Below are 19,042 nucleotides of genomic sequence, written 5' to 3'. Positions count from 1 at the left end.
GCTTGTGTGTTTAATCGAGTGTGAGTGTGTGTGTGTGTGTGTGTGTGTGTGTGTGTGTGTGTGTGTGTTTGAGTGTGTATGCTTGTTTGTGTGTGTTGGATTAGTCTCCAGCGTCTCGCTTAGGGGAAGGTAATATGCTTGTCCGAACGAGCTTCTTTTGTCACATTCGCATATATGGTTTAAAACTGTGAAGTGAGCGAGAGTAGGGAATAGAGCGAGGGTAAAAAAAGGGCAAGAGACAGACGGACGGACAGAGAGCAAGAGAGAGAAAGAGAGAGAGAGAGAGAGGGGGGGTGGGAGGAAAGATACTGTAGGAGAGAGGATGAAATGAATAAGCAATCTTACTTTTTCTACTCCTGGCGCTTGCATCTCGCTCTGATCACACGCATGCTTCCTCTCCCTCGCTTATCTGTGTTTTGTTCTGATCTGTCCTTTTCTTTGTTTACATATTTCCTCCTTTGTCTCAGCGTCCTTTCCCCTCGTACCTTCTGGCGTCCTTGCCTCTAGGTCCTCCCCGTGCACTTATCCATCCTCTCCCTCCTATACCTCCTCAACCTCCTTTGATATCTTTGCTCCTCTCCCTGTCTTTTCCTAAATGTCCTCTTATATTAGTCAATGACCCACTGAGCCCTCTTTCCCTTTCTAATCACCCCTATTCCCATGCATGCCCGGAAACATATGCAATCACACATGCATACACGTACATACAGCCACACAAACACAGACACGGTTAGAGAGAAAACATAAAACAAAGAGGATTTTTCTTTGCAATGGGCAACTCTGTAAAGTCGCTTAAAATTTTCACCAAGAAGGTAAGGTCCGCTTTGCTGTGGTGTTCTTGAATCCCCTAACTGTTGGTGCATGTTTGTCTCATGGTGTGTCCCCAACCTGACCACAGGCTGTTTGACCGGACCTGTGCTGACTGACTGAATACTGTCTAACTATTCACTAACAGGCTCGCTTGAACTGTTTACCTGTGTTTTGTGTTGCTGGAGTCCAAGCGCAGTCTTTATAATTGATTAAGACTTTGTAGAAAACTCATTCTGCATGTACTTTATGAATTGCATTGAGTTTAGGGCAATATGCATCTTATCAGATATCTTCTTATACTAGTTCACTCTGTGAACATTAGTGCGTGGCTGCTTTCCCTAGAAACCCATTTTAGCCCTTTGACAGAGGTCAGGAAAGTTGATTGGTGGTGCTTGTGCTCGACCTGTAGGCTCAGGTGAAGTCGGCAAATTTGGATCATGTCACCAAACATTAGAGTCAGTCAAATCGCACAGTGATGCCACCTTACCAGCCAGCAGAAGATTTCTACCCTGTTGAACATGCACCTGTGGGATGTGGCCAGGCAGTGACAATGTTGCAAACGTGTGTTCTTTCGGATTCTATTAGATCAAATGTACCACTGGCATTAGGGCTTTTAGACGACAACTTGAGTGCACAATTAAAAGCCAACAAAGGAAGAACATTAAGAATGTTTTTTGTAAAGGCTCAATAAGATAACCTTTGTTCGTACAACACATCTGCTGCCCTCATCGTGTCAGCGTATGCTTGAATAGGCTCTCTGTAAAGCAGGCAGACGGTCCCACAAATAGAATTTCCTTTATATCAGCAGCTGCACATCCTTGAGGAAGCAAAATATGACATGCAACTGTTAATGCCATCTGTGCGAAACGTCTTGGAGTGCTAGAGAAGTTCTTGCTTGACTTTGTTTGTTGGTTATATAACTGCAAGCACGTGGCTTCATCATACTTTTTTGGCACGATATACCCACAGACAGCCCTGCTCCATGCACCACTTGGTCCGATTACCCAGTGGGCATTCGTTCCTGTGGTGGGGTCTGTAGGAATGCGTGAACAGGCATTAGGACTGGCATAGTAACAGATGGAGTGTGAAGGTCATTTGTAGAAAGTACAATGTGCTGTATATTTGCATGTAGTATATGCATGTATGTTAATTTTTTTTTATTATGTATGCATGTAGATGTCTATTTACTGGAAAAGCGTTCACAGACGGGCACTAGCTCATGCCTGTGAGATGTAAAACAGCGGCAAAAATGGTTCCTTGGTAATTTGCTGTGACAGTGAGTCCACTCCACTCACTTTTAAATGGATTTTCCTCTGTTGAGATGGATGTTACACGGTGATAATTGAAGACTTAACCAGTATTATCATGTTTTATAAGCAAGAAGATTTTTTAAAGGTACCCTGCCTTATAAAACCGTTTTTATTTGCATTTTTTGACATAGGTTAGGTAAATATTTTGTTATGTCGTGAATGTGAAAATGAACTGCAACCTACTCTGTCAGCTCTTGCCATTGAAAAGAAATAAGCGGAGAAATCAGGCCAATTACCAAAGCTTATCAGTCTGATGTCAAGTTGCCTGAGCTCAGTACTATTTATGAGCTTGCCCAGTTGCGCTGGGTAAAGGATGTTGATAGCCGGGGTCTCATTGGCTAGCTGTTACCCAATCAGAGTCAAGCAGTTTAGCTGATTTAATATTAATGAGAACTGCCACAAGTCAAGCTGAGTCTTCTTGCAGGCTTTCTATACCACGCTAGAATGGCTTGAAACAAGTTAACCAGAAATTTGTCCACAAAAAAATGTTACAAAGACCTTGGTAGAACTTCAGACATTACCACAAAGTAATGAAATACGTATGGCAGGGCACCCTTAATGCAATAGCTAGTCACAGAGCAATGAAACTCCTTTTTATACTAGTTTTTTGTGTTCTGCGTGTAGCCTAACATCCGGCAGCTGCCCTATCCAATTTAAATATTAGTCAGAGCAATGGTTGCACCTTGTTTGACTTTATTTAGAGGATGTTTTTTTGTCCACTGGCAAGCAGTGATGCCTGTTTTAATTAACCTGTAGCTCGCTCTGTAATTGGGATGACTGCTGTGAGAACAAGCTTTGCCCCATGGTTGGACGGATAATGAAATGGCTGGCTGACTTTTAGCCTCATTGCCTGGACAACACAATTATTTTGCTGTGTGCACAAAAAAACTGAAAGACAAAAGAAACTATCCCAGCATAAGACTTTTTGACTATAAATACGCTGTGTCATTAATCCTTTAAATTCCCTTGTACCTCCAGACACTGCACTACCACTATTACTACCAACATGTGCCATTAGTTGGAATCATAATACTTTTGGTTCAATATGTACTCATGTGGACTCGGTTATAATGATTTTGTACTCCCCAAAGTCAGTGTTGAGATTTTGGATAACAAAGTCGGATGGGGCAAGAAACATGACTAGTCAGATAATCTAAACCATTTAATTTGGAGATAAAGCTGCATATGAGGGCACTTGAAATGTTGGTAATAATTCTGTGTGGACACAACCATGGTAATTACGTTAAATTTGCACTGGGATATATATATAACATGCAGTTTCTAATCTGGTGATTTCTTTAAAACTTCTTGGCCCGCCCAAATTTGTTGTAGTGATGTTTCTGTTTTCCCAGATCTGAGCAAGTCAATTAATGTTATCATACTGTAACTGTTAGAAAGGATGCTCAAAACTAAGACCAAATTTAGTTATAACTTGTAATTATCCTTTAACTCTAGAGTGTGCAGCTGACTGCAATTTGTTATTGAAGAGCAGTTACGTGAGGCTATCAGTGGGACATGAAAAGAGGAATTGCATTTTTGCTATGTAGTAAACACATTATTCAGAGGCTTGGTGGTGTTCTGTTGTGCAGGCCTGTGACTTGTAGGACAGATTCATGGATGGCATCAGTTGCCCTTGTCATAACAAATTACAACCTCTTCCCTCTGACTGAGGTGCTTTCCTTCATCATGACTGACCTAACTCTACACCTCTATGACGGACAGACATATGTCCGTCATTACCTTCATCCCACTTCCTTGTTGACTCCTTGCTGCCACACTGAGTCACGGTCTCTACCCCTATCTTTGCCCCTGCTCCCATGTCCGGCCCCCCTTCCCAAATGCTGCTCCAGGACCAGAAGAAGAACTACAAAGCAGTGCAGTGTGAGGAGGGGGGCTCTGGGGGGGCCTATCTTGAGCCACTAGTGGCCCTGGCCCAGAACGGAGCCACCATGCACAACGTACTGGGGCCTGCATGCATCTTTCTACGCAAGGGCTTCGCTGAAAACCGGCAGGCTGTACGTAAGTCCAGACAACATCATGTGCATGCATGCCAAGAGATTAGCGCACAATACAGTTCACACACAATAACATGAATTTATGTGTGTAGTTATCATCTCTCACCATAACGTCAAAAATTGTATTTTTAGTCCTGAAGTCATCTTGATAGCAAGAATGCTGAATGCAAGGGTGTGTGTGTGTCTGTGTGTATATTTATGCACACCAATATTTATGCATTAGTCATATGCATTGGTGGACATTTGCAGCAGGGTGAAGGATTATTAAAGCTTGGTTATGGGGATGGCAGAAATGCTCCATACGTTAAGATTATCTCTCTTCGTCTATTTCCTCCAGTGACAACACGAGTCAAGGTTTTGTTATAAACGAAAAACAGTGTTGTGAAGACTACCGCTGTTTTACTGACTGCTCTGGTGACAAGCTCTCTCATGGCTTTTCGTAATGGATGCAAGAGTTGTGATTAAGTCATTTTAATTCAATGGACCGGCAAATAAAGAAAGTGTTACGTACTTTGTGTCTTTCCATTGTTTCTGCATCTCTATCTTATATTTTATCTTGTTTCTGCTATTTTACTGTTATTGCAACAGCCAATGTTTTATTTTTCCAACAGGGTGACACAAAGTGCCAAGAGTCTGCAGGTTTTCTACAGCAGCTGATCTCCCTGATAAGCTTGTCCTCTTTGGCTGGAGGAGACTCTTGGCACTCTGTGGCACATACCTGCAGTTACTTATTTTTATACTGCATCATATTGTGTGAGGATTGCTGTGTGCTGGCATGATTTTAAAACGATCAGCAGTGTTTGGATTGTAACCTTGCACTGTGATCCTTCACAGGACCGAGAGCTGAGGCCCGAAGAAATGGATGGTAAGTTGCATTTCAGGAAAAATAAAGAATGTGAAAATACAATTTTGTCAAATAGTTTAAACATCTTTCTTTTATACCCTACTTCTTCGCTCTCAGAGTTGCGTGAGGCATTCAAGGAGTTTGACAAAGACAAAGATGGATTCATTGGCTGTAAAGACCTGGGGAACTGCATGAGAACGATGGGCTACATGCCAACAGAGATGGAGCTAATAGAACTGAGCCAACAGATCAACATGAATTGTAAGAAAAACAGTGTCTGTGTGTATATGTCTACTATTATCCTTAAGAATTAATTGCATATCACTTCAGAAGGTTTAAGTCCAATATTTTTACAACCTAAATAAAAACAGCGCTTCAGCGTCAGCATCACTGTTCTTCAGATCGGGTACAAATAAAGCAATCAGTCTTGTCATGTTTTTTCTCTATGAATACCCCCGAGTTTAACCCAACTTACTCTTTAAAATGTGTCCAACAGTGGGAGGACATGTTGACTTTGAGGACTTTGTTGAACTCATGGGGCCCAAACTTCTGGCTGAAACTGCAGACATGATTGGGGTGAAAGAACTGAGGGATGCATTCAAGGAGGTAAGGAAAGTCATTAGGGAAGCTCACCAAATAGTAAATTGATTGTGATTGCAGCATTATGGTCAAAATAATTCACAATGGATTGAAATTGAGTTAGAACCTCAGGGTAAACATTAATTCATATGTGTAGAGTTTATCTTAGAGAAGATTATGGGAATGGCAACCAAAGAGAAAAGAGAGTTTTGGTAATTAGGATTTTATTCTGATTAATGCTAAATCTGTTTTGTTCATTTGTGTCTCAGTTTGATACTAATGGTGATGGCCAGATCAGCACAGCAGAACTTAGAGAAGCAATGAAAAAACTTTTGGGACAACAGGTAAAGCGCTGCTGTCTGTCCTTTTCTGTAGTTCTCTATCAATCATGGTGTCTGTACGAGTCTTATCTGTTTATAAGTGTGTGTGTGTGTGTGTGTGTGTGTGTGTGTGTGTGTGTGTGTGTGTGTGTGTGTGTGTGTGTGTTGTTTGTGCCATGGACATTCACACTTTCCCAACAAATTGACTATTTCAGGTGGGACACAGAGACCTGGAGGACATCCTACGAGACATTGACCTTAACGGAGATGGACATGTAGACTTTGAAGGTAAAGAACCCTATGTGGTGTACAATATTGCTTTACAATTACATACATACAGCATACATACAGCATACACATTTCACTGCCTGGAACTCAAACATGGTTACACCATATCTTCACACACACTTCAAAGCAAAATCCCAGCATGTGTGGTGATATTTCAATCCCATGCGGGGATGAAGGCAGCTCTGTAGGTCTGTCAGATTATCATCATATGAGATTATGGCACATCATAAATTACCCACAGAGAAAAAGATGCATACTGTACATGCTGTTCTAAGTAGAACAACTACACTTAAATCAACATTTCAAATTTTTACTCCACATTCTATTTGTAGAACATCAGAAATAATGTCCAAGCAACATTTGATCGAGCAAGATCAAAAAAGAAAGTGTGCTTTTAAGGGGTACTACAGAAGAATACATGTAGATCATGGTTAACATGATTGATGATATGACATAATTTTTGAGATTGGGTGTGTGACAGAAAAGAACCGAGCCGTCCACCTACAGTGGAAATGTCTACAAATTGAAGGTCGCAAAACAATATACGAGCTTTAATTGAAATACTGAAAAAAGTGGTCTTGGATTGTTGCCACATGGCTCTCACAAACTGTTCCCCAGCTTGTCAAATAACAACGCTTTGTCATGGCATTGTTAGGCATCTGACACCGACCCACATGCGCTAACACGCACTTACAGCCGAAACGGCTATCAAAACAGAGAAGCTCGGATTACAACACACACAGAGGAAGTGTGACTTCATTCTCTGCTCAGGACGCCATTACACCACTATATCTTTACAGAGCAAATATTTTGTTCGCTGCCATATTAATGTTCTGAATGTCGAGTACAGCCCCTTTTAAATTAAATAAATAGCCACTAACGTTCTGTTATTCACATTTTTACGGGTAAACATATTTGGCAGAGTACTGATTAGGTTTATGACCTTGTCCATGGTTTACTGAGGAAAATATATCTGCCTCTTTAGCTTCTAAATGCAAACGGTCAGTCAGTCTGTTGTTTAGAGCTAGGAAGTGTACAGTAAGGTTTCTAGAGCTTTTGTTCACTGGAAACAAAAATTATGCTATGAGAGTGGTGTGGGTGAAGCAAAACAGTTTAATAACAGTAAAATACTTGGTAGAGTTGAGGTGGGGGTTAGCGGGTGCTCCACCCTACATCTCTCCACCAACCCACAAAAACCTCAAACGCAGAGGTACAGACCCTCAAACATGACTTGTATCCTGTATGTTAAGGAGCAGTTGCGCCCACTTGTGCAGCATCATATAATTCATTGATTTTTTTTTAACTAAAGCTTTGAAAAAAACAATCTTTTTTTTTTTATCCCCAGAGTTTGTGCGGATGATGTCTCGATGAGTTCCCGGCAGAGAGTCGACATGTTAAAACATGGCAGTGATTCTCTGTTGGTATGGGAGGAAAAGGAGAGAGACCAGCACAGAGTCCCGATGGAGCTTGAATTTCGGGACTGTCCATGAACAAGGAAACAAACATATCAAACCTGCCCTGAAACTGCCACGCTGAAGCACAAAGGCTGAGGACTACAGCCAGGAGCAACACTGTTAATTTATATGCTGCTGCTGTTTCTTAGAACATAAACAAAACCAACAGTTGCATTTATGACTATTACAAAGTATACTTTAAAAAAGCACATTTTCCTTTAGTGATAACAGCATTTCTAATGGGTAATGGGATGTTTGAGTTAGACTGTAGCAATTAAAAATGCATATTTTCAACTACAGCATTATACAAGCAGACACCCAAACCAATACAGCACATTCCTCTTTAAAGCCAAGGACATCTTAAGCACAACTGTAATATGGCAATATGGAAATAATTTATGTGATTCTGTGTGTGTTTGTTTTGTGCATACTGTTGTTTCTCTCAACGCCATACTGTTTAGTATGTCTCTTAAGACTACCCTAGTTAAGGCAAGCAAACATTTGTTTGGTAATTATGTGTTTTGTAGCACTTTTGCAGTTCTTCTGACTCTAATAACAATATGCCTATCTTACTGTGATATATTTGTATATATATATATGAGATTTTAGTGTGCATCGGAATCCTTTAACTGCAAACATTCCTGAAGGAATTTCTTTTCAGTGAATCTTGACTACTGCAATAGGCCTTTTTAATTACAGTGTGTTTTATGAATTCTGAATATTACTCTGCATGAATATACAGAGTTTGACAGATTATCTACAGTATACCTTTAACAGAGCGGTAAAACATGAAAGAGCAATTCTGTTCATGCTCTCGTTTTTATCAGAGAGTTTAGATAAATGTACTTGTTTGTTGGGGTTTTGTGAGTTTACCAAGTCCATGGAACAGTTCTGAAGTGATTTTCACTTTGGTGCAATATTTACATTTTTAACTTTAATACCTCAAGATGACTTGAACAATCAACCTCATCTATGAACTGCCTGCTCTAATACCAATTTATTAACCCTCTTATCTTCATTATATATATTTCTATAGAAGCAGCATTTGCTTTTTTATGGGAAAAAAAGCCAAAGAAAGTTTACAAGAATATTATTTGAGTCTTATTCAGTGTAATAAGTGTATGCAGTGTTTTTCAGAAATATGATCCATTGGATTATATTTTTTTAAATGGCTGCTTGCAATGCCCTTTGTGGTTCCCGTGGCTGTTAAATTATTGGTTGACTGTTTATAAATGGAGGGGGGTATTTGCATGGATAAGAAAAAAGAAATCTTACTTTGTGATTTTACTTGTCTTAAGTGTGTGAAACTATGCATGCAAGAAACAACTGACATTTGTAGCAGAATATGTATATATATATATATATATATATATATATATATATATATATATATATATATATATATATATATATATATATATATATATATATATATATATATATATATATATATATATATATATATATAAACATATGTACACATATAAACAAATAAAGGTTTTTATTGGAACTTGAGCACAGAACCAATGTCTACAGAATAGTGTGTTTGTGTGTGTGTGTGTGTGTGTGTGTGTGTGTGTGTGTGTGTGTGTGTGTGTGTGTATGTGTTTTCTTAACAATATTGTGGGGACATGAATCTGTCCTGACAGCAAAATTACGACTCTTGTCTTTATTTTTTAAGTTAGGATTATACTACAGAGAATTGGGCAAGATAAGTTATGAAAATTAAGACCATGTGGGTTTAACTCCAACACTGCAGGTGAAAAATTTACAATATTAGAAATCTTCTTTAGAAGATCAAAATAAAGTTGACCCTTGTATGACAATATTTGGATTGATGAAGACACTAAACTCCTAAAATCCAGCAAAGTCTGTAGGCGAGACAAACTCAAGTCTGAGATGTGTTTCGAAAGCCAAAATGAGCTTCATCAAACATTTAGTACACTTTAGCAAAAGCATAATTTTCTTTAAATGTGGAATTAGGCTCATAACACCAAATAAAGATAGGGACAAATACAATTCTGACATTTACAAAAATCAGTTTAAGCAGCACACTGTCTTCTGTAGTATTATAAACACAAAGGTCTTTCTCATTGACTACTTTTGATGAGTGAAAGCCAACTAGGCTTTTAGGTCATAATTCCCTCCCTTCCCCTAACATGCATTTTTTATTGTGAATAAAATGTTTTTCATAGAGGATGAAACTTATAACAATGTGGGTTATTCAGTGACAGCACGTGTAAAGGTTTGTTCAACTGATATGAATAAGTAGTGAGCAGTGACAGCCAATTCTCACAATACTATAAAGGCTATTATCATCATCATATGATACCACATTGCTTATTTTTGTTAGCAATTTTTAACCATTATTATTGATGGATATCCCACTACGCTGGTAATAATACGTCATCACTATAGTATTTTCTCATGTTGTCATTTTGCAGTGTGAACCTATTAAGCATATTTAGGGTCAGTAGCCTACCATAGACTATGTACTGATCACTACATAGCTACATCATCATTACAGACGATCGCCTTGACATATGATTTTGGACCACTCGATAGCTACACAGTAATCAGATTAATGTAAATGTTCTTCCCACAGTAAGCGAGGCAACAAAGCAGTGACGGGCCATCATTGGCCACCTGATGCCATGACGACTCGACTCCATACAACTCTGTCTGCAGTTGTAGTTACGATGTTGCTAGCCTAGCCTGTAGAGCCAGCACAGTGTCAGATATCCCTGTACTTCAGCCTGCACTGTCCAGATGGAATACCTGGCCGTCTATCATCTCAATCCTCCTCCGGCACACGACTAGCGTTAAATCCGGAGGACGGTAAGAGCTGTTACCCAGTAACGTTAACACATTATTAGCCGTTAGCCGTGGGTCAAAAGTGAGCTTTATTATCCTACCTAGCAGCTCCCTTGAAAACCATAGCATGTCACCAACCAAACTTATCTAAACTGACTAACGTTAGTAGTCAAGAACCCACCGGCAGAGTGAGTTATTGTGTCCCAGGGCGCTATTGATGAAAATTTAAGCATTTAATTTGTTGTTAGTGTTATTTCAATTTGGTTAGCAACGTTTACTAGCTAAATGAATAGCATCTTAGCGTTAACGTTAACTGTTAACGATAAGTGACGATGTTAACAACGTAGCGTTGCTTGATATAGCTAGCTAGGTAAAGCTAGCTAGGACCACTTAGCTGTTACTATACTTAATTAAATCTGAATTAGGTGCTTGTTGTCCCTACTGTAACCTTAGCTTGTTATTTACACACACGTTTTGTCCCATAAACTAGTCAGTTATCTACTTGTAATTGGAATTCCAGAATTAACATGATAGCTGCCATTATTTGACATGTAGATATGTTGCATACTCCGAGTTTTTAGTCGTCTTGCACATCATGCAAAACACAAGCCATGGACAGCTGCATTCTTAAAGTTATTTTCATCATTTCATTTATAGACATTGACAATATTTCATATTTTAAACTTCACAGAGTTCAATGCAAAAAGCTACCGATACAACTTAACTGAAGCTGTGGTTGTATAACTCAAAAATTACTTCTGATTTCTGACAGCTTGCATTAGAGTTATAATAATGTATACTTTAATTCAGATATTCAACAATAAGGCAAAGGCAATAGCTGTTACATTGTCAAAAAAAAGCTGGTATAACTCTTATGCATACTGTCATAAAAAGTCAGTGAATTCATAACTGAAAAATATCACCCCTAATATGAGTCTTTTTCAGTAATGGCCCTCAGTAACGGAAGTTCCCCAACAACAGTAGACCCCTCAGATCTACCAACGCATTGTCCAGGGGATGGGTACCTAGGGCAATATTATATTAGTATTGAACTGTAGCCCTAGGATGCTTGACTATATCAGTAATATGTCAATATAATAACTATTATATAATTATTATATGCTGAAAGTCAATCATAATGTAGAACAAGTCACCAGAAATGGAACACAGGTGATCATATCTAAGTAGTTTTTGTGACTGATGTTGATATTGTGTGCTGTCTTTGTCAAATGCAGACAATGAGTTAATGTACATTACAGCATCTGCTTTGGACACTGACTCTTCAAACGGACCAGAGGACTTGGCCTAAAGCTGTTGGTTTCGTCGTGGTGTGCAGCCTCTATGCTCTCTGTGTCTCTCTGACTGTTGAGTAGCATGACTTGGTTTACATTTCCTGGTGACAACCTGCTGTGCAGATGTCTTGGCATCTCCATCACTGCCTGGTTGACTCTTCTGTTTGTCTTCATAATTGTGCCAGCTGTACTTGGAGTCTCTTTTGGTATCCGCAGACTCTACATGAGGACACTCCTCAAGATCTTTGAGGTGAGCTTGGTCTTTGGGATGCACAATATTATTCAAATTATACAAAATCAAAGTCCTTTGTTTTGAAATGTTATTAAATAAGGGTTTGGTGAACTGAAAAGTTTAGTTTATGTGCTTATTGTACAACATTTTGGAACAAATATGAACTAACTCTAAACTGCTGCAGTAATGTAGTAGAATCCTTTGAGATACAACATTAGTTTTTGCTCATAATAGTTATGTCATTGGGTTATCTCAAAAACTAAAACAAAAAAATGTATTCCCCATCGAAAGGGACCCCTGGGTTCTACCAGCTCAGGGGGACTGAGAGAGGCACAGGCCATGTTGCTGCCTCCCTTTTCTCAGGCACTTGGGTTTTGGGACAGACCCCAGGGAGGAACAAGCTTTTAGCCATGGGACTTCCATCTGAGGTGGTTAAGATACTGCAGGGAGCTTAGACCTCTGGGATGAAGTTTATTTAGTGACATAGTTGGAGGATTTTTGAGATGTGGTACAGAAAACCTAAGGCAGTTCTCCTCACAAGCTCAGCCCCTGTGGTCCTACAGTTTCTGTAGGAGTTGTTAGAACTCCCCTTCTACCCTCAGGATTTTGTAAGGACTAAAGATGAACAAGTAGGGACATACCCGTTGTCTGAGCAAGATAGCAAACTGCATTACAAGTTCCCTGAATGATGCAGTACAGTTTAAGGCAGCTGTTACAAGTTGCTGGTCTTGCTGTTGTTCTCTGGATAAGGCCCTGTTTGAGCCCCTGTAGCTGGTCAATCAGACTTAGCTGTCAATCAAGACTGTCAGTTTTTCTTTTGACATCTGCCAGGAGGGTGAGATGAGCTACAGGCTCTTTTTAAACAATGCAGGTTCACAATGGAAAGATTCTCTCTGCTTTGTCCAATCAGGTGTCTGACATTATGCCTAGCAAAAAGCAGAGTTACTAGAGTTACTCTGAGAGCTTAAATATATTTTTTTTGTAGATGTTTTACAACAGACCAATATACGCTGGTATTCCTCTGCCTTTATGTATGGTCAAATACTAGCTGTGACATGGCAGCATCATGGCAATTGTGGCACATTGCCATTCTACTGACGTACGTGGTATTATGGCTATTTAGGCTGTACCATTCGAATGGTTCTACTATCTTAATTTAGGTAATAGATGTGTGGTGTTCCGGGATGGAACAGGAAGCTTTGTGTCTGGCAGACTGGCTTTTGTGGCCTATCTGCACTGCCAAATCAGCCCATGCAAGGCCGGTAAGCCTTTGGTAGTGTCAATCATCTTGGCTTCTTGCAGCAGGCGTAGGAGTGTATGTATGTAGTGTACTTTACAATTTTAAATAGTTTTTTTTCATGAGCCATAGCCCTGCTGGAAAGCACATTGGTGTTTTATTTAGAGTACACATCAGGCAATCTGACCTATTTATTCTTCAGTAAATCAGACTAAGGGTTTAAAACTGAAACTGGACCAGAATCGTGTTGAATGTTTCTGCGATTTTTCTGCATTGTTTTCTCAGCTGCAAGCTTCTCAGGAAAATATTTTCTCTGTGGCAGAGCTGTCTCTTTGTCTCTAAGGATCATGTTGCTTAATTTCATCACTCTGATCATGTCACATCCTATGCTGTTCATATCCTCTTTGAATCTCTAACCTTGAATGCAATTTGGAGGCTTGCAGTGTTTATTACTGCTTATCCACCTTCCTACAAAAGCTTCTAGTCAGCAGCAGTATATTGAATTAAGCCTTCAGTTTCCACTTTTACCCTGACTTACCCACTGGGCACGTCTGTTGGTTTTCCTCTGTCCTCCGCTACGCCTCATACCACACCGGGAGCGCCTCAGAAGCGGAGCGTCCTGCCTGCCCCACTCGCAGATTATAGTGTCTCTACACTTCATTTTACAAGTACTTTACAGAACAATCATGTGTTTGTTAAGTATAGTTAGTAGTTAATAGTAGTATAGTTATTTTCGTATCTTTACCAGAGCGGAGAGCCGCTTCACGCATGCTTCTGGGACACACCGTGGCGCAGCTGGTGGAATATCAAGCATTGACTAGAATGGCTGTTATTGCTCATGGGGGCGCATCCGGAACGCAGACGTGCCCAGTGGATAATAGGGGTAACTTTGCAGTATGTCAGACATTTCAGCAAACAAATTAAATGTAGGCTAATGATAATAATCTAGTTATCTGAATGTTGTATTCCTAAATTAGTGGGCAACCTCACGGATGGAGATGGGAGCAAAGGAAAATAATCAGCAACTCCATAAACCATATAGCAATGGTAAATAAGTAACATTTCAAAGATTTCTCAGTCATGAATGTTTCAATGTACTTGTATTATGTTGACCCTTAACTGAAATGCATGTCTTTCATGTTGTTGTTTCCATTGTAGGAATCATAGCCAAAGAATCACAGTTGTCTTTGCTGCAGGAGCTCCAGGACCTCCGAGGTTCTGCCAGCTGTCTGCGCTCAGAGCCAGAGTTTGAAATGGCAGACATCTTCTTCTTCTGCCGGAGAGGTGTGGAGAGCATCTTGGATGATGAGGTGACCAAGCGCTTTTCGGCCCAGGAACTGGAGAGCTGGAATTTACTGACTCGAAGCAACTACAACTTCCGTCATATCAGTCTGAGACTCACTGTCCTGTGGGGCCTGGGAGTCCTCATCCGCTACGGCATCCTGCTGCCTCTAAGGTCAGAGCGACACACAGGCAGGTTTTGTGTCTGAGGCAGTAAGATTCATCTCATCGTACAGGTTCAGTCTTGAGTCAAATATCATTTCTATTTTTCTGCAGGGTGACTCTGGCCATCACTGGCATTAGTCTGCTTGTAGTCCTGACTACTTTGGTGGGCTTTTTACCAAATAGAAAGTAAGTTTCCCCCAATTCTCATAACAGTTCAGGCATGCACGTAAAAACAGGTCCCTATTAAGAAAAATCAAAAGCAATATGACAGAGTCATTGTTACCACGTTCATTGAACCAAAATGCAACCTTGAAGTGTACACCCTAAAGGGGATTGGAGTAATTGTTGGGGCATTATGCTGCATGTCTTCAGGTTAAGGTTCTACCTGAGTGAGAAGGTTCATCTGATGTGTTTCCGCATCTGTGTGAGAGCTCTTACAGCAATCATCACCTATCATAACAGGTACAACATATTCTATATTCAGGAACAATAGAAACTCCCTAAGAGACATTTTATGTGACTTAATTCATTATAGTTATCAGATTATTGACAAATTAACAGCTATTTGTAAATGTCTCCATTTCAAAGAACATAATGGCAAGCATTGAAGTGTGTATAGTGTACAGTCGCCTCTCACAAAGTTGTGTGTCTGTGTCAAACACACCTTTTTTAATTTCAGAGAGAACAAACCAAAAAATGGCGGTATCTGTGTGTCCAATCACACAACACCCATTGATGTCATCATCTTGGCCAATGATGGCTGCTACTCTATGGTAGACAAGTTTGTGTGTGTTTCTGTATTCTGTGAGTGACGGAGGTTATTCCGTCTTCATAAGAACGAATGATTATTTTTTATGATAAGCTATTTTTATGGAAACACAACACAAAACATACAATTTGCAACATTAACACCCCCCCCCATTCATCATCACCACCCACCCAGACAAAAATGAAGAAAAGATGACGCAGTAACCAAGAATGAATGATTGAATATTTAAAAAAAAAAAATAGAGATATTGTTTTGAGCTGAAAGTGAGACTATCGTGTCTTTCAGGTTGGCCAGGTGCATGGAGGGTTGATGGGAATGATGCAGCGAGCCATGGTCAAATCCTCTCCTCACATCTGGTTTGAAAGATCAGAAGTCAAAGACAGACACCTAGTGGCCAAAAGGTAACAGTGCATCTTCTCAGTGTTCGCTTTGATCTTATGTCCAGTTGCATCATGGTCAGTCTCGTTGATGTGCAACCATGTATTTTGTTCACCTCTGTGTGTATTGAATTATAATACACCATACATTTGGTTCCCCCCCTACATATGTCTCAACTAACATGGGTTAAAGTCAAGTTTTAAAATGTGTTGAAATATGAAGTTGTGGTTAAAAAGATTGATTGTGGCTTAGTCACATTTATTATATTGTGACTTAAACATGAGGTACAGAACACATAATACACACATAAAAGGAAATGTGTTTTAGTCATGGGCAAAGGCCTCCTGACAAGTGATACGTTGGTCAGTCAGACGGCAGCTCTGTGAGTATATTACATAAAACAGTCAGAGTAATGATATCTCACTTATGCTTTTTAATTTCAGACTAAGCGAGCATGTTGCTGACAAAACCAAACAGCCCATCCTGATCTTCCCTGAGGGTGTGTATGATGACATAATTCTTATAAACACACATGTAGCGCTCATAACATTTGGTGTGTAGAGTCAATAAGAGCTCCACACCTGTCTTCTACAGGTACTTGCATCAACAACACATCAGTGATGATGTTCAAAAAGGGCAGCTTTGAAATTGCCTGCACAGTCTATCCAGTTGCCATTAAGGTAGGAGCTTGTTTTCGGCTTATTTTGCTCTTACTTACACGCTTGATAAGACTTTATGTCCATCTTGCAGTATGATCCACGGTTTGGGGATGCTTTCTGGAACAGCAGTAAATTTGGCTTGGTGAATTATCTGCTGAGGATGATGAGCAGCTGGGCCATTGTCTGCAGCGTTTGGTACCTGCCGCCCATGAACAGAGAGGTGAAACTCTATGTCACAACCTTACAAAGAAATATGGTGTATAATCAGAATCAGTGATAGAACTTTCTGATTATCCATTGTTCATTCCATCTACTGGAGTACTTTCTCCACCTTTCCTTGCCTTGTTCTTTTTTTATTGTCCTGGTGAAGGAAGGGGAGGATGCGATGCAGTTTGCCAACAGAGTGAAAGCAGCCATAGCTGCTCAAGGAGGATTAGTGGATCTCATTTGGTGAGTCATTATTAACAAAGTTTCTATCCAAATGTAGCACACATTTTAATGAATTACCAGAAAATCCGCAGAAGATTATGTAAATGTACAGGTATGCGCGTTTCCATCCACTACTGTTGTGTGAATATTAGGAGTTGGTTCATCAAGATAAGCAGCTGGTTTTGCTAAGTCTCCCATTAGATGCCATTATACCATTGCAGAAGATGAGGGTGCAACAAGATGAGGACAATGCCAGTCAAACCTCTAATGGTGGGGGAAAATTTAGAAAGAAAGTCTCAAAGTAAGGTTTCCAGCGGCATGAAACGCAAATGGAGATTCACAAAACACATTGTTATTGACTTTTAGCTTTGATAGAAACAGAATTACACCCAGAAGGCAGTTCATGGGGTCAATCTAAGTTGTTCCCTTCAGTTGTTTGGAGTAAGTGTTTGAAGTAACTAATAACTCTGTGAGACTTTGTGTGATTCTCTTTTCCTTTCTCACCCGCGTGCTCTCAGGGATGGAGGGCTGAAACGAGCGAAAGTGAAAGACGCTTTTAAAGAAGAGCAGCAGAAACTTTACAGTCAAGTTCTTGTGAGGGAGCAGGACGAGGGGGAGCAAAGTGACAACACGCATTTAGAGGAGGAAAATCCAGAGGAGGATGAAAGCAGTCAAGAGTCAACACAAGGACAATGAGGACACAGTGAATGGATGATTTTATAAATACAGACTCTTGTATGTCATACAATGACGTCTTACATAAAGATGATCGGGAATCATCAGAAGTAGAAAGTTTTATTGATTATTTCTGTAACTGTCTGTAATTTTTCCTAGACTCTGAGTGAAACAAAAGTATTTAATCGTTTAAATTTTTGGTGTAACTGGTGTATATGTATGTATGTATATATATATATATATATAGATATATATATATATATATATATAGATATATATATATAGATATAGATAGAGAGAGAGAGAGAGAGAGAGAGAAAGAGATATTTGTAGTTTTTATGATTTGAAATCAGGAGAAAGGCAACGGGACACAAGCTTAAACCACTGAAGACATATAAATGCTAATAGGTCTTTAACTAATTGTTCATAGATCAAAGTCCTATAGTGACATGAATTATCCTGCCATGTGTGTGTGTTGTATATCTGATTAAACACATTATCTTCTAAGAAAAAACCTGACCTCTTTGTAAAGAATTCAAAATTATTTTGGAGATTCTTTTAACAAGTGCACAGACATTAAGAAAGCTGTGACTATTTTTAGTACCTAGTACTACAGTCGTTACATCACATTCAGACAGTGGCAGTGCCAACACTTGTGCGTCACCTGGCTAATTGGCTCAGGGCTCTATATCCGCCTTGGCCTTTAATATTTGCTAGGCACCAGGAAGCAATGGAAGTGAGATCAAAAGAAATGTCAGTCCTATTATACAATGTGAGGCATGATAATATACAGTAGGTTTCACATTTTTTTTGTCTCAGGTTGTTAGGAAAGTTTGTCTTTGAGGGATTTGAGATCTAAATTGATGCAAAGGAACTACAAACATGTTCATTTAGTTTCCTTTGTTGACCAGCAGCAGTCAGTGTTCAGACATGAACCATCATGCATATTGTGGCATTCACTGACTGTAAAACTGTCTACCAGTCTGTATGGGTTTTCCATACCCACCTAATCCTGTTTAGGCACGTGGGGATTGTTTATCCCAGCATGCATTGAGGTACATGCAGGGAATCAACTCTGAGAAGGTGGCCAGTCCATCAATTGGCTAAAACAAACACATTCAATGTATTTGAGAGCATTTAATCCATGTAAAAACCCTTGCAGATACCGGCACTGCAGCCTGATTAAGATTCAAACTGAAGCTGGATCTGAAACTGAATTCAACCATATGAACCCTATCAACTGTCGCAGGCTTGTCATTTATCTTGCCCTCCGTCCACATCACTGTGACAGCAGCTATGCAAGTTTTCTGACATAGATCAGAAATATGTTAAAGTAGGAGTGTATAGATTGAGCTGTGAAGATTAATTATTACAGAATTTACTGAAATGTGCATACAGATGTCTTTAATGAAAAGACTAAACCAGATGACTAAAATCAGTCAATCAATCATGTTTTAATTTGAGCTCTGTGATGCTAATTAACTCTGGCGA

At 39.6% G+C, this 19,042-nt stretch overlaps 2 protein-coding genes across 4 annotated transcripts in view; both read left to right on the top strand.

Annotated features, from left to right (window-relative positions):
- cabp1b (calcium binding protein 1b) overlaps nucleotides 1-8,967 on the top strand; it is a 15,514-nt gene extending 6,547 nt beyond the window's left edge. The window contains exons 1-8 of one of the 3 annotated variants that reach the window (XM_034895937.1): nucleotides 93-812; nucleotides 3,971-4,135; nucleotides 4,970-5,000; nucleotides 5,097-5,240; nucleotides 5,476-5,585; nucleotides 5,828-5,902; nucleotides 6,094-6,166; nucleotides 7,512-8,967. In XM_034895937.1, the coding sequence (XP_034751828.1) occupies nucleotides 771-812; nucleotides 3,971-4,135; nucleotides 4,970-5,000; nucleotides 5,097-5,240; nucleotides 5,476-5,585; nucleotides 5,828-5,902; nucleotides 6,094-6,166; nucleotides 7,512-7,537 (666 nt within the window). In that variant the 5' untranslated portion in view covers nucleotides 93-770 and the 3' untranslated portion in view covers nucleotides 7,538-8,967. Of the gene's footprint in view, nucleotides 1-92; nucleotides 813-3,970; nucleotides 4,136-4,969; nucleotides 5,001-5,096; nucleotides 5,241-5,475; nucleotides 5,586-5,827; nucleotides 5,903-6,093; nucleotides 6,167-7,511 lie in introns of those variants that run through there. The other 2 variants (XM_034895935.1, XM_034895936.1) reach the window with 2 other exon arrangements.
- A 2,603-nt stretch (nucleotides 8,968-11,570) lies between these two features.
- On the top strand, nucleotides 11,571-17,669 carry gpat4 (glycerol-3-phosphate acyltransferase 4). Its single transcript, XM_034895929.1, has 12 exons — nucleotides 11,571-11,976; nucleotides 14,173-14,242; nucleotides 14,354-14,651; nucleotides 14,753-14,827; nucleotides 15,014-15,103; nucleotides 15,321-15,414; nucleotides 15,696-15,811; nucleotides 16,232-16,287; nucleotides 16,383-16,468; nucleotides 16,539-16,667; nucleotides 16,818-16,897; nucleotides 17,395-17,669. Exons 1-12 carry the CDS (start codon nucleotides 11,809-11,811, stop codon nucleotides 17,570-17,572), a joined length of 1,440 nt encoding a protein of 479 aa, XP_034751820.1. The 5' UTR covers nucleotides 11,571-11,808; the 3' UTR covers nucleotides 17,573-17,669.
- Nucleotides 17,670-19,042: the final 1,373 nt, after the last annotated feature.

The sequence above is a fragment of the Etheostoma cragini genome, chromosome 16 (genome assembly GCF_013103735.1).
Source record: "Etheostoma cragini isolate CJK2018 chromosome 16, CSU_Ecrag_1.0, whole genome shotgun sequence".
NCBI lineage: Eukaryota > Metazoa > Chordata > Actinopteri > Perciformes > Percidae > Etheostoma > Etheostoma cragini.
This window is presented reverse-complemented; position numbering and strand designations above follow the sequence as displayed.

Excerpts from the sequence above, each read along its gene's own strand:
- gpat4 (XM_034895929.1), top strand. The coding sequence starts at position 11,809 with ATGACTTGGTTTACATTTCCTGGTGACAACCTGCTGTGCAGATGTCTT. Across the intron at positions 14,828-15,013 it reads GGCTTTTTACCAAATAGAAA|GTTAAGGTTCTACCTGAGTG; the intron begins GTAAGTTTCCCC and ends GCATGTCTTCAG. Across the intron at positions 15,812-16,231 it reads AGACACCTAGTGGCCAAAAG|ACTAAGCGAGCATGTTGCTG; the intron begins GTAACAGTGCAT and ends TTTTAATTTCAG.